This window comes from Macaca mulatta, chromosome 7 (genome assembly GCF_049350105.2).
Source record: "Macaca mulatta isolate MMU2019108-1 chromosome 7, T2T-MMU8v2.0, whole genome shotgun sequence".
NCBI lineage: Eukaryota > Metazoa > Chordata > Mammalia > Primates > Cercopithecidae > Macaca > Macaca mulatta.
In genome coordinates, this window is record NC_133412.1 from 168742274 (window position 1) to 168757181 (window position 14908).

Below are 14908 nucleotides of genomic sequence, written 5' to 3' on the forward strand. Positions count from 1 at the left end.
AAAGTGATGGGTGAAACAATGTAGTTAGTTCTTTTTTTTTTTCTTTTACAAAACATAGCCATGGCACAAAAATAGACCCATCTTGCTTGATTTTAGTTTCTATTCTGGGGCCAGAGGAAGTGTCCAGCCCCCATGCTCTCTCCCCTGCAGGTGCTACTGCTAGTGGCTCACAGAGGCGAGTATCTCCTGGGCCCAGCAGCACAGGCGTATCCCGAGAGCTTGTTAGAAATGCAGAATGGAATTGTGGGCCCCAGCCAGATCTACTAACTCAGAGTCTGCATTTTATCTTATTTTATTATTTTTTGTTGATGGATTGATTGATTGAAATGGGGTCTTGCTTTGTCACTCAGGCTGGAGTGCAGTGGCACAATCACAGCTCCCTGCAGCCTCAAACTCCTGGGCACAAGTGATCCTCCCACATCAGGCCCCTGAGTAGCTGGAACCACAGGTGCACACCACTATGTCCAGTTAATTTAAAAATATTTTTTATAGAAATGGGGTCTTGCTATCTTGCCCAGGCTTGTCTCAAACTCCTGCTCAAGCAATCCTCCTGCCTCGGCCTCCCAAAGTTCTGGGATTGTAGGTGTAGCTCACCATACCCAGCCCAGAACCTGCATTTTTTTTTTTTTTTTTTTTGAGACAGAGTCTCGCTCTGTCGCCCAGGCTGGAGTGCAGTGGCCGGATCTCAGCTCACTGCAAGCTCCGCCTCCCGGGTTTACGCCATTCTCCTGCCTCAGCCTCCTCAGTAGCTGGGACTACAGGCGCCCGCCACCTCGCCCGGCTAGTTTTTTTGTATTTTTTTAGTAGAGAAGGGGTTTCACCGTGTTAGCCAGGATGGTCTCGATCTCCTGACCTCGTGATCCGCCCGTCTCGGCCTCCCAACAGAACCTGCATTTTAATACAAGGCTGTGTGCCCACTGAAAAGCTCTACATTGGATTCCAAGTTCTCTGAGGGTCGGAAGTGCTACTCACAGCTGTATCCTAGCTCTGAGCACAGTCCTTGGAACAAAGTAGCACTCAGCAAATGGAGGCGTGAATGAAAGAATGAATGGGAAAATGAATAATTTGATGTATTTGAATAACAAGGAGTAACTTTCTTTTCAACAAAGCTCAAGTTTGCTTAAGGGCAGTAAGGGATGGATGAAACATGGCACAAAAATATTCCCATCTTGTACGGTTTTGGTTTCCAATCCGGGGCCAGCAGGAAGCTTTCAGCCCCGACACTCTCTTCCCTGCAGAGGCTGCTGCTAGCCTGGCTCTGCAGACTCTGGGATCTCTGAGGTCCTCTGTGGAGCAGGATCAACTGCTCTTTGGGCCACAGGTGGGGCAGGCTCAAATGAGACAGGATGTGGCCAAGTCCTCAGAGCAGAGCATGTTGCCCCAGACAGGGAGGCGCCTGTGCTGGAGACCCCTACCCATCTCTTGACCTGGGGCCTGGCCCCTTCTCCCACAGTCCTGCTACACAGACTCACCCGTCGACGATGCCTGGGAATAGGATCCATGGGGTCGATGAGAAATCCTGACTTCGGGATGTTGTTGGTGAAAACGATTTTCTTCCCTGAATCCACTTCCGTCCTCTGCAGGTGCCAGTTTCTGATGAGGCTGAGAAGACAAACTCAGCCCAGTCAATGCAGAGATGTGGTGGGAACCCACCAGGACATGGGAAAAGTAATAGAATTGGGGAACTACGGGTGACGAGTCAGCGCCCCCCACTGAAGTTTGTCAGAATGTTCCTGAGGCATGCTCACATCCGGTTTCTGACTTTAAACTCACAGTAACCTGTCATGAAGGTGCATATGCCCACTGATGCAGATGGGGAAACTGAGGCTCAAACCAGTATGGACTGGAGGCTAACTCCCAAGATGGGGACACTTCCTGGCTCCTCCTGCTCCTGCTCGAATAGCCAACTGGGCCAATGTGTGAAGGTGCCTAAGGCTCCTGGCTCCATACTGGGCAGCACCCTGGCCATCTGCTCCACGAGCACCTGAGTGCCCCTGAGTGGGCAGAGGCGGTGTCCCAGACAAGGCTCAGAGCCTAGGAGGCACTCTCACCTCAGCAGACTTTCTTCCAGCAGCCTCAAGGCCTGCCACGACTCTGCCAGCTCCCTGAGCTCCGCCTGCACCACAGCAGCACCCTCCGGAGAAGATTTCTCCATCACCAGCCAGCCCTGCGCGTCCACCAGGGACAGCTGGGCCTCCTTCTCCGGGAATTCTGCCACCAGCCTCTAAAGGACACACAGACACACAGAAACATACACGGTGAAGGTGGAGGGTGGTTTCTGCTCCTCGGTATGGGAACGTGGGCCTGTCAAGGCTGCTTCTTTGGGAAGTGGATGGGGGAACCACCGCCTTACCTCAAACTCGGCCTCTTGGGACTCAGCATCCCCCGGGCCAGCCTCTCCCCGGTGTGCCTCCAGCTTTTGCGTGGTCACGGCGATCCACTGCCGCAGCTCCAGCAGTTGGTGGCTGAAGGTGCAGTGCTCCTCCACGCTCTGCCGACACCTGTCCACAAGGTCCTGCAGCGTAGCCCGGGGAGCCCAGGGTGCCTTGAGTGCTGTCCAAGGGGGAGACCCCCGCACCACCTCCACCCTGCAGGGCTCTCACACCTGCTGGGTACCCCAGGGCTCCCCACCAAGTAGCACCACAAGAGGCTGGGCTGGCCCTTCCCTCCGCACAGCACAAGGAATTTACCCTGGGAAGATCAACTGGTTTAAAGCCTGTCTTACTTTTAGGAAAACAACCAAGTCTAGGTGCGGGTGGGGGAAATCGGATCTCCTGTCCACCACTGATCCAAGCGTAAATTGGCCCAATCACTTGTGGAAACCATGGGTCAAAATCTACCCAAACAGAATGTGGCTGTAGCTGATGGCCCAGCCATTCCATTCCCGGTGCGTGCCCCGGAAATGGGAACATATCCTCACCCAGGGACATATATGTGACGGCCGCAAGCTGGAAACTATCCAAGTGCCCATCGAGAGTAGAATGAATAAATACACGGTGGTATATATTCACATAATGGAATGTTTCACAGCAGCAAGAATGAACAGTCTATAACCACATGCCATACAGTAGATGAATTTACAACCATCATGTGGAGAGCTAAAGGCCAGGCACAAAAGAAAACATTCTGTCCAATTCAATTTAAATGAAGGATAACATCAGACAAACCCAAGCTGTGTTGCGGGAAGCCTGAAGTCAGAGCTGCCCTTGAGGGTCGGGAATGGTGAGCTGGGCATGACCACAGGCACAGGGGCTTTGGGAGGCTGGTAATATTCTGTGCTTTATCTGTGTGCTGGTAACACAGATGCATTTAATTTTTAAAACATTCATCGAGCTGCACACTCAGATATTCACGTTTGGTCTTTCTTTGTTCTTTTTCCCTGAGTACTGTTTCCTGGGCCAATCTATTGCTCAGCTCTCTGTCCCCAGGAAAGGCAGACACTGTCCCCAGAAGGGCAGCCATTCTTTATGCCCCTGGCCACCCAGCCTGAGACCCTGGAGCTTTCTTTCCATAGCCCGCCATGAACCAGTCAGACCCCAGGGCCTGCCGTTCCCATTCCAGCTGTGTTAGCTGGATGAGGTCATGACTCTCTGCGGGGCTACCATAGGCCCTGCCTTCTGCATTCCACAGACACTGGCTGAGACCACTGGATACCAGGCCCATACCAGGGGCTGGGGAGACTGCTGCCTCTGTCCTCAGTGAACCACCAATGAGGGCCTGAGAAGTTATCTAAAACTCCACTTCTCTGAGTTGTCCCTACCGCTGTCCCCTCCTGGTCCCTGTGTGCCAACATTAGACCAGACGCGTCCAAGGGCTTCATGTGCATAGAGCTGTGATCTCCAACATGGGATACCTGCCCCCCAGGGGGACGCAGAGACTGCCTCGCTGTAGGGAAGGACATATTAGGTTAACAAGCCCTGGGTACCAAAATAATAAAATGGCAATTTCTCTTTAAAGAAGAATATAAACAATCAATAAGAGTTGGAATATCATCGTTTGCAACACCTAGTGATGCTCAGTTAATGCTGCTTCTTATAACGACTAATCGAGCCCATCATTTGGATGGAGGTATTAGGAGACTTCTGCTGCTTCTGTGGGTTTCTATGGGCTCCTGAGGAGTGAGGACAGTGCGTCCTATTTCTCTACTGCCTCGACCTTGAAACTACTCACTGCTAGTTTATTGAATGTAACTAAATGAATTCATCTAGACATCAATCGTCACTTACACCAACGGGTCTCCACAGGTGGTGCCTTATTTCCCAGAAACTGGTGGGGAGGGTTTGCGGTTGCTGAGATAGAGGTGGTGAGGGTGACACTAGGAGGAGTGAGAGGGATGGGGGCTCGCATTCCACCCTGGGGCGGACAGTCCACCAAAGCAGAATTGGCTCACATCCCACTCGATTTTCTCATGTCCTCCTAATATCCACAGCAGGAAAAAAACCTGTTTGTCATGACCTGAGCTCAGACTCTCACGCCAATCAACACACAAATACAAAGAAGGTTTTGCAGTTTTAACAAACGTAGACTTCTCTAGAGCTGCACCCTTTGTGTAAGTGGATGGGAGACTGCTCTTGGCTTTGATCAAAGTTCTATCAAGCGTTGTTCACATTTCAGAAAACCACATCACTAAAGGCCGTGATGGCTGTGCCACTTGACATGACACTGATAGCTGTCATGCAGGGAGGGCACGTTCTGACCCCCTCCTTATGTCTTGAGTGTGGCCATCTGGGAGTACTTACATATTGAAGGACAATATTGTATTATAATTATTTCTTTTGATTTCTCTTTTCTATTTCCTGGGTGGGTAACTTATATTCCCTATGAATTTCAGGAGTGTAAAGAGGAGGTTAGGAATATTTGGTATGGAATAGGGTGTGCAAAGTCAGGTAGGATGGAGAGCTCTCACTGCCTCACTGGGTTTTTTTCTTGAGGTGTGAGCACCAGAGACCCTGCTTTATACTCCTCAGGGCTTGTTACAAAGGCAGACCCAGGACTGCATCTCGATCAGTGTCACAGTGAGGCCTGGAGTCTGCATTTCCACTTGTCCTCAGGGCAGTTTTGAAGGAGCTTCAAGTTCCATCCCCACTGCAGGAAGGGGACTGAATCCTGGGTGAACCCTAGAAAGAGCCAAGGTGGCCACTAGAGGGCACTGGCAATGAAGCTCTGTGGCCTCCAGGCCTAGTACAGGCTGCTGGGGACCCAAGGCTGCCTGTGCTCTGGGCTGCCTAAGGATTCCAGCGAGCTGCTCTCTTCTTTTGCTTCATGGCCCTAATCCCGATAGGTAATTGTGCATTGACTTGTTTGCTTGATGATTAATTGTCCATCTACCCAACTGGGGCGTAACTCCCAGAAGAGCAGGGGCCTGGGCTGTCATGCTCTGCTACCTCCATCCTTAGGGCCACCTAGAACACTGCCTGGCATATGGGAGGTGCTCAATAATTATCTGTTGTATGAATGAGGAAGGTAAGAAAAAATGGAGAAAGAAAAAAGATAGGTTAGAAGGAACAAACGCAGGAAATGGGGAGAAAGGCCCCAGGCGTGTTGGATGACAGGGGTCTGCTCACTGTCAAAGCACAGGCCCTTCTGCCAGCCCCTTACCTCCAGAGACCTCTGCAGGGCCTGGAAGTCGGAGGAAAGCTGGTCCATTTTGTGCTGGTGGTTGGGATTCTCCTGGACTAGAGGCCTCGCAGCCTCCATCTGTGCCCCCAGGTCCAGCCCCTCTTCCTGCAGCCCCTGCAGTAGAGAAGGGAACAGGTAGGCTAATCTTCCCACCTCTCCCTCCCTCAGGGTGGCTGATCAGGGCGGAGGCTCAGAGTGGGAGAGTCTGGGAGGGGTGACCTCCCCAAGGCAGTGCGGCTCTTTCATACCAGCGGAAGTACCAACCACATGGCTGGTCTGATGGGCCCACTCTCAGGGCTGGAGAGATTTAAAAAATCAGATACCAATATTCTGGGACACCATGAAATTAAACTCTGTTACAGGCCAGATGGCATCTCCGGGGACAAGCTCACATCGGGACTCATAGTTGGCGACCACCTCTCATTGTGAAGAAACACGGCCCAATTTTAGTTTTAAAACCCAAAATGCACTATTTTTTTTTCTTTTTTCTTTTTTTTTGGAGACAGAGTCTTCTTCTGTCACCCAGGCTGGAGTGCAGTGGCACAATGTAGGCTCACTGCGACCTCCACCTCCTGGGTTCAACTGATTCTAGTGCCTCAGCCACCCAAGTAACTGGGATTACAGATTCCCGCCACCACGCCTGGCTAATTTTTTTTGCTTTTTTTTTTTTAAAGTAGAGACAGGGTTTCGCCATGTTGCCCAGGCTAGTCTCAAACTCCTAAAGTCAGGCAATCTGCTCACCTCTCAAAGTGCTGGGATTACAGGCATAAGCCACCGCGCCTGGCCTAAAATGCACTATTTTTAATGTCTTCCAGAGAACACTCTCAATTTGTGTAGGAGTTGTGCTTGGGTTTTCAAAAGAGAACTATTGTATCACATGCATTTTAAAAACCAGCAAGTTCCTTATCTAGCCAACAATGATCAACGGCCAGCCTACTTACAGTCCATGCTTCAGAACATTTATTCTTAATCCCAAAGTTGGTTTAACTGAACACCTGGCTCATTAAGAATACTTAGCAAAGCAATTCTAAAAACAAATACCAATGTTAGACTTTGGAACTGAGGAGTAAACAAAAAGACAGCTTGTCGTTTTGCTGAGCTCAAGACTCAGTTGTTTGAGGTCAGGAACCATCAGATAAACAAGCAGAGGTTCTGTTGAGATGAAAGGTCAGATCTCAACTAAGGGTCTGAATTTCTGGCTCACGGCAGCTGTTGCTTTGCCGGTTACTGCTAGACGAAGAAGCTGCTTCCAGGTGCCGCTGAGCACCTGGGCAGGACTGATTCAGGCCTCGCAGACCCCTCACCTGTAACCTTGAGAGCTGGGCCTGTTTTCCAGGAAGGTCCCTCTGAAGCCCCTTCTCAGCTTGGACCCTGGCTTGGAGGTCCAAGAGCTTCCTCTGCAGGGGCTCGAAAGCCGCTCCGAAGTCTTTGTGCTGAGCGAGCAGGCTCTGCAGACACACAGGACAGCGTGCGCATTAAGAGCGTTCCTCACGGGCACCGTGTTGTGAGACCTGACCTGGGCAGCCAGGCTGCTCTTGGTCTCAGCCAGCTCATGCTCACCAGGCACCACCCGCTCCAGGAAGCCTCCCGTGAGCCCTGATGGAGTTGGGTGCCTCTCCTTAGAGTCACCATAGTGTCCTCACAGAAGACTTTGGCCACATCCCTCTAGAACTGGGGCAAACTACACCCCTCCACCCACCGACCAAATCCCACAGGAGGCCTGTTTTTGTAAATAAAGTTTTATAGGAACCCAGCCATGTGCACACATTTACAGCTGTGTCCATGCTGCAGTGGTGGCACTGAGGAGCTGCGACAGAGACGGCCTGCCCTGCAGACTCTAAAACCTTCACTATCTGGCCCTTCACAGAAACAGTCTGCCAACCCTTGCTGTAAAACAGCACTTTGATGTCTTCCAGTAATTGCCTGTTTGTTTGTGTCCACCAGCAAGCTGTGAGTGTTTGAGGGTGAAGACCTTGGCTTCCTTTCTTCATCCCCCAGCTCCTAGAACTGAACCAGGCCCTGGAGATGGAGGGAACATGCATGGGAGCTGAAATCACAGACTGGGTCCTGGCTGTACCTGGGCAGGGTCCTGGCTGTACCCCATATGGACCATGAGCCACCTTCTTGACCATCCTGCTTCAGTGTCCTCATGTGTAAAACAAGAAAAATAACAGTGCCTCCCTCATCGTGCTCTTACGTGGATTCGATAAGATCAAGGATCTGGAGCTCTTAGCAATGCCCTGGCCCATAGCCGGTGCCCCGGCCCATAGCCAGTGCCCCATAGATCATAGTTATTATTGTCGTCATCATTAGACGCTCAGCAAACATTTGTTACCTAAAAGAATAAGCTGTCCACAACGTGCCAGGCCATGTCATTGATGTAGAGTAGTCATTTTGAAATGTGTCGCTAATATGAGCTTCCAGCTCCAGGGTGGTTTAAATTTTACAAGGGCTCTTATTGCCATTTTCTTATTTGACCCTCCGGTCACTCTCTGCAGAAGACTGGACTGGATTCAATTTGATTGCAGGGGGTTTGGGGACAGGGCTGGGAGGCAGACAGGTGGTGGCTAGGAAGCCAGTTAGAGGGAGCATGCAAGAATCCTACCCAGTTTACACACGAGGAGCCTGAGATTGTCCGGGACAAAGGGATACACCCAGGGCCACACAGTGGCAAGTGGCAGAGCTGAGTTTAGAACATAGGGCCATCTGCCTCCCCAGCGGGTGCTCCAGCCCCGTGACCAGGCCGAGTCCCGAGCAGACGCCCCGTGCTGCACACCTGCAGTTTGCTTTTCCTCTGCAGAAGGCTGTTATGCAGCAGGTCTCTGTCCCTCACGGAACCCGCCACCTGCTCCAGGAGTGCCATGGCTCTCTCCTGGCCAAAGATGCCAATCAGGAGGTCTTTCTTCAGCTGCAGCATTGTCAGCGGCTCTTTCAGGCGGGAGCTTTCCATCAGGGCCGCCTGTGGGAGACAAGGCTTCTGTGAACCACAGACCAGGCAGGACACAGCTCAGAAACAGAGCCAGGGGCACAACTGTTCTGGTTGCAACTGCTTAGGAAGCTTACCTTTGTGCAGGTGTCTGAGGAAGCAGCAAACTCAAGTAGAAACAAAATGAGCTGGCAGGCATGCGCTGGCAAGACCCTGAGTTTTGGGGTCAACTTTGATTCCTCTCTCGCCTCCCACATCTGTCTTGATACTCAAGCCTGAGTATCATCCACCTCCTACAGGCCTCAGAAGTCTGTCTCCTCTCCATGGCCTCTGCCCCTGACTGCAGTGCACCCTCAGCCTTGGGCACCTGGACCACACAGCTCCTAAACGGCTGCTGCCTCCCAGTTAGTTGGCTCCCCACCACCGACCCACCACATTGCAGCAGAACCCAGACCCAGCCAGCTTGATCCTCTACTCAGTGATCCCCCATCACCAGTAACAGTGGATGCACCCCCCAGCACTACCTGCAACAGTGTTTTGGACATTTTGAAGGGAGCTACAGGCCTGTAGGAGCATGATCAGAGAGAATTCAGGAAGGCTTCCCAGAGGAGGTGATACTCAGCACACTGCTGATGTGCAGGAGTTTGCCAGGCAAAGAGGAGAACTAAGGGGGCTCAGAAGCCTCCTATAATGGCAGCAGGCTGCCATACGGCCTGAACTCTGTACAGCCCAGACCCTACCTCCTCCAGGAAGCCTTCCCTGACCCCATTCCCAGCCTACACTCATTCTTCTTGCCCCAAAAGCCCTGCAACTCTTAGAGCCTGAACCAAGCCTCTGGCTCCTGTTGCCTCTCCAGCTGTTTCAGGTAAGCACCTCTTGCATTTCTAATCAAGAGTCTGGGGTTCTGGAAGTCAGAGGTTTTGTCTGTGGCCAGAGTTCTTTCATTTTATACCTGATGATGTTGCTGAGAACCCACTCTCAGACTTAAAACCATGAGCTAGGCACAGGGTTGGGAGAGAAAGAACAAAGATTCCAACCCAGGTAAGTCATTTCAATACAAGACAGAAAGTGGTCATTCTTTAAGCAAAGCTGGAGCTAGTGCTGTGGGAGTTCAAGGCAGAGGTGGACACTCCTGGTTTGGGAAATCGAGTACTACTTTGGAGAAGGCAGTACTGATGACAGGCCTTCAAGGGTAGGTGTTTCTGGAAGAGGCAGTGTAGCCACAGCTGATACAGCTGTACTGGCATGACCTGCAAACCAGGGCATCTAGTTTGTGTTCAGTCACACAGAGGTCAAGCCTCTCACTGTAGGGGAGTCACCTTTACCCCCTTTTCACCAAGCTCAGATGCAATATTATGGGAGTTAAGAGTTTAGGCTGGGGAGTTGAGATCATGAGTCTGGATTATGTACTGGTTGGGAAGCTAGGGGCAGTTCTGAGCCTCAGTTTCCTCTTTTGTCAAATAGGTTCCCTGGCTCTGATCCCTCATCTGCAAAATAAGGAAGATCATGGTAGAAATGGAAATAAAACTACAGTGCATAGATATTCAAAATATGTGAATTATGACAATAAAAAATCAGAAACAACCTAAGCCTCTAATTGTAGAAACATTAAATTATGGCATTCTCCAAAATAGAATATTATCCAGCCATTGAAAATGATCACTTTCATTTGAATGATTTTAAATGATGCTGAGAACAAAAGCTCAAATGTGTGGAGTGAGAATATCAGAATATACAATTATAGAACTTGATCCCAAATACATAAACATTGTAATTAAATCTTCTGTCTCTTGGTGACCATATCTCATGGAAATATCTAAATGGATTTAATCAGATATAAAGGACAGATTTGGGATCTTCTGATCTAAAATTGAGGTTTGTGGCACACATGAAATTCACTCCAGGATGCCCTGAGGAGTACCTAGAAAAGATGTCCCACCATCCTTTGGAGCATGGGGCTGGAAGAAGAGGCCGCCTGGACCCTTGGAAAGAAAGGCCATGCCCTGCAGCTTAAAAACTATTAAGAGAGGTCTGGCGCAGTGGCTCATGTCTGTAATTCTAGCATTTTGGGAGGCTGGGGTGGGCAGCTCACTTGAGGTCAGGAGCTCAAGACCAGCCTGGCCAACATGATGATAAAACCCTGAGTCTACTAAAAATACAAAAAATTAGCCAGGTGTGGTGGTGCATGCCTGTACTTGGGAGGCTGAGGCAGGAGAATCTCTTGAACCTGGGAGGCGGAGGTTGCAGTGAGCTGAGATTGCGCCACTGCCCTCTAGCATGGGTGATACAGCAAGACTTCGTCTCAAAAAAAAAAAAAAAAAAAAAAAAAAAAGCCATGAAGAAAGAAAACAAATTATTGGCCCAACATAAGCCCCAAGCGGAAAATCACAAGGGTAGACGTTTCAAAATGCAGGCACATGACCAAGTAGTGTACCCAAGCGTGAGCAGAGGCCAATCCTGGTTATTGGTTCTCCCCAGTAATACCAAGGTGGCAGAAAAAGCAATGGAGAAATTGCCCCAACATGTTCATCCCTATGGCTTGTGGGATAATGGGAGCTTTTCGTTTTCTTCTTCACATACCTTTACACTCTCCAAGTAGGTGTGCCTTTTATAACCAGAATGATTATACATCTCACACACGTTTGAGCCTTTTCCCACTCTTTGTGTCTAACAATCTCTAGACACAAAATCATTTTATGCACTTCAGAGTTCAATGATGTCAGAGACAGTATGTACAGGCATACTGGGGGGCACCGTAATGCTGGACATCATGGCAGATGCTGTCTTCTCATTCCACAGTCATTCCTCCTCCTCTCTTCCCAAACAACCAGCATTTTGGGAGGCAAAGTGCTCAGTTCCGGGGCACTGAGTCTAATTGGTACAAACCAGTTACGGTAATCCCATCATCCTTGCCGGTGATTGGGCCAGGAATAATCATATGACCTTGACCAGCCAATGAGATGTAAGGGGAGTGTGCAGGAGTCGGGAGGATTTGAAAGGCGGAAGTGGAGGTGGAGAGAGCCCCGTGCACCCGCGGCTCCAACCGGAGCCAGTTGATATTCACGGGAGATGCATGTTTGGAGCCAGAGCAGCCATGCTGGGGCCATGAAGGGAGACCTGGCTTAGACCTACAAAGGGCTTGGTCCTGGTGACACCACTGAGCTATGGCCTGGCACCCTGGACTGCCTGAATGTCCCTGTTTTAAGATACCGCAGGTCAGGTCAGATTTCCTGCCGCTTGCAGCTGCAGTAAAGGCAATGGCCTGATAACGCTGCTTTCTCAGGACTGCTGATGCCTCCACCTGGGAGGTGCTTGCGGGCGGGGAGCGTCCCTACGGAGCCCCAGGTTAACCCGGAGCCGAGCTGACCTCTGTCACTGTAACAAGCAAGCATGGACACTCCCTGTGCACCAGGACTCAGCAGACCGGGCGCAGTGAGCTCTCCCCAGATATCCGGAGGACCCAGCAATGGGCCTTGCCCTGGGAGAGAGGCTGAAACTCCATGCCCCGCCAGTGGCCCACCCCAGCCACACCCAGTTGGCAGGACCACGGTTACCTCGATCTGGGGTAGGAAGGTGTGAAGGGAAGGCAGGTCCTGCAGGCTGGCAGTGACCTCCAAGAGCCGCTGGGCCAGGGCCCTCCACAGCTGCAGATCCTGCAGAGGCCGCTGGAAATGCTGCCACAGCTCCACCCCTGCAGCATTGCGCAGCCTGGCACTCTTCCCCTTCAGGCTGCGAGGAGCGTGGAGGGAGGAAACGAGGGAGGAGAGAGAGTGGGTTCAGTCCAGGGATGAGGCCTCCACCAAGACCCTCAAGAGGCCCAGGGTGCACTGCTCCCAGGGTGGGCCTTCTCCTATCTCAGTTGCTGGGAGTGTTTGCAGCAGTAGACACAAGATGTAGCTGGAAGGGACTCTGGTTAATATTACTATGAAAAGGCATCAGCAGCAGGCCTGGGGTCTTCCTGAGGACAGACACCGGGGCTCCTTGGGACCTATAGGCTCTTATATAATTTACATTCATGGGCAAGATATGGTGGCTCACACCTGTAGTCCCAGCACTTTGGGAGGCCAAAGCAGGAGGATCACTTGAGGCCAGGAGTATGAGACTAGCCTGAGCAACATAGCAAGACCCCATCTCTATAAAAAAAAACCAAAAATTAGCCAGGCATCATGGTGCATGCCTGTAGTCCTAGCTACTCGGGAGGCTGAGGTAGCAAGATTGCTTGAGCCCAGGAATTCGAGGTTGCAGTGAGCTGTGATTGCACCACTGCACTCCAACCTAGGTGACAGAGCAACACCTGTCTCCAAAGTAAATATGTAAATACATAAGAGGCATGAGTGTTCTCTGATTCTATAGTAGGTATAAAGAGCTGGGAGTCTGAAGCCAGACAGGCCAGCTATGCGACCTTAAGTGGTTCAATATTAATAAGCCTCAGTTTTCTCACCTATGAAATAGGCAACACAGTGTCCCTCGCATATAATCATTTTAAGTGTTAGATGAGATGACACATGGAGACATTATTCTTCCAGTAACAGAAGAATAATTAATTCAGACTGGCCCTCCCACTGAGTACAAAAACAAAAGGCAAAGAAAAAAATTGCTTGATCAAAGTTTTAAAAAACAAGTAATAAAAATGTGAGTCTAACATCCAAAGCTACTTTGACCCTGAGGGCACTTGCCAATCTGGAAGAAATAGCTGCAAGACTGCAGGGTTTCGGCAGCCTCTCAGGATAAGAGTCTATCAAAAAGGGGCAGATTCTGAAAACAGCACCTCACGTGAAGCTGGGATCGCAAAGGTCCATGCCCTCAGGATAAAAATGCACTGCAAGCAAGCCAGTCCAACAGACGGATAGCCCAGCTGCATGACCAGGGAATACAAGCCTTGAAGATAAATTATGGAGACCCTAGACTAGTCCTGCCTGCCCGCAGGCATCTGGCAGAAGCAAAGAAAACCCTTTCTTGAGTAAGATAACGTCATTCTAGGCCCATTTAATTTCTACAAATAATTTTTCAAACACAATGTCCAGCACCAAGTCATAGGAAACCAGTACCTGAAACCTCAGTGAGAGAAACCAGAGAGAGAGGAAGACCCTTGGCCACTCTGTTTCCCTGCCTGCTTCATGCACAGGAAATTCAACCCCCCAACCCCAGTCCTACCCCTACTTTAGCATCCCATGGGGGATCCAGGCCACTGCCCCAGTTTTATAGATGTGGGCCTGAGCATGCTGTGGGATGAGAGACACACGGCAAAGAAGGAGCTCCCTTCGTTCATTCTGAAAGAGCTCCCTGCACCAGGCAGAGGTGGGAGACGCATGACAGCTGTGTGGACAGTTGTACCATGTTCAGAACACCTCGGAGGCTCATGCAGTGAGGACAGGTAACAGATTTCAAATCAACACTTGGCTCAGTTCCGCACAGGGAGGATACAGGGCTGCTGCTTTTGCTAAACTAGGAAGCTGGAGGTCCTGCTGTGCCTGAGCCCAGAGGCTGAGGGGGCAGGTGGAGGCTGGTCTGGAGACAGCTCGGATGTTGAAGTCAGCACCCGAAGGCAGGGGAATGGAGTCTGTCTATTGAAAAGTCCTCCCTTTGGGCCATCACCCCTCCCCAGTGCTAACCTGCATAAAGAGTCATGATAGGATGGGTGGCTCAACCAGTAGCCTGGATAAATGCAAAGTTCAGGCCTCTTTCTGGGAGCAAATGCAGAACAGTCAAAGGGGACAGTGTCTGAGCTAAGAGAGAACCTGCAAAAGCCAGTCATTGAGAGGTGCAAAGAATGATTTAGAAGTTACTATGTTGCAGGAGAAAGCAAGCCTGCCTTCTGGAGATGGGGAAATGTGGGTTCCAGCACACCCTGAGTCCCACCGCCCTCAGCCTTCCCAGATACCTCTGATACTCCTGGATGGCAGCGACGACACTGTCAGAGAGTGGCTTCAGGTCATGGGGGAAGACAATGAGCTCCTTCAGCTGGGCTTGCAGCCGGTCCACCCGGGGCTCCTCTGAGGCCAGCGCCGCCCGTGTTGCCTGCAGCACATGACGATACCACAGCAGGAGGATGAGGCTCCTCAACAGGATAACTGTGTGTGTGCAGGGGGGTGACCATGGCCAGTGGGGGTGGGCCAGGCTGGGCAGAAACTGTCACCAGGGGCAGGAACTTGGGTCCCACTCTTGAGCTCAATCCCTGTCCTCCCATCTCCAGCTCCATGACCTGGAACTCAGCCTTTCCTATCTGTTGCTGGGCTACGGTTCTGCTCTTTTGTATCGCCTACCTCCCAGCATCGCCATGGCAAAGCTTGGAACCTAATGATACAAATAACTAAGGGACACCAATGCCAGGCTGAGCGCCCTGGGTGTCCCATTTGTTTAAGC

At 50.9% G+C, this 14908-nt stretch overlaps 1 protein-coding gene across 8 annotated transcripts in view; it reads right to left on the reverse strand.

Annotated features, from left to right (window-relative positions):
- Positions 1-14908, reverse strand: part of SYNE3 (spectrin repeat containing nuclear envelope family member 3) — a 111069-nt gene that overhangs the window by 23159 nt on the left and 73002 nt on the right. For all 8 annotated transcript variants that reach the window (XR_003731701.2, XM_077941666.1, XM_028851797.2 and 5 more), the window contains 8 exons: positions 14427-14563; positions 12100-12274; positions 8396-8578; positions 6924-7067; positions 5599-5733; positions 2354-2515; positions 2052-2224; positions 1473-1602 (listed from right to left, as the gene is read on the reverse strand). Coding sequence is in view for 7 of the 8 variants with exons in the window: in XM_077941666.1 (XP_077797792.1) it covers positions 1473-1602; positions 2052-2224; positions 2354-2515; positions 5599-5733; positions 6924-7067; positions 8396-8578; positions 12100-12274; positions 14427-14563 (1239 nt within the window). In the remaining variant the exon portion in view is untranslated. The remainder of the gene's footprint in view (positions 1-1472; positions 1603-2051; positions 2225-2353; positions 2516-5598; positions 5734-6923; positions 7068-8395; positions 8579-12099; positions 12275-14426; positions 14564-14908) is intronic.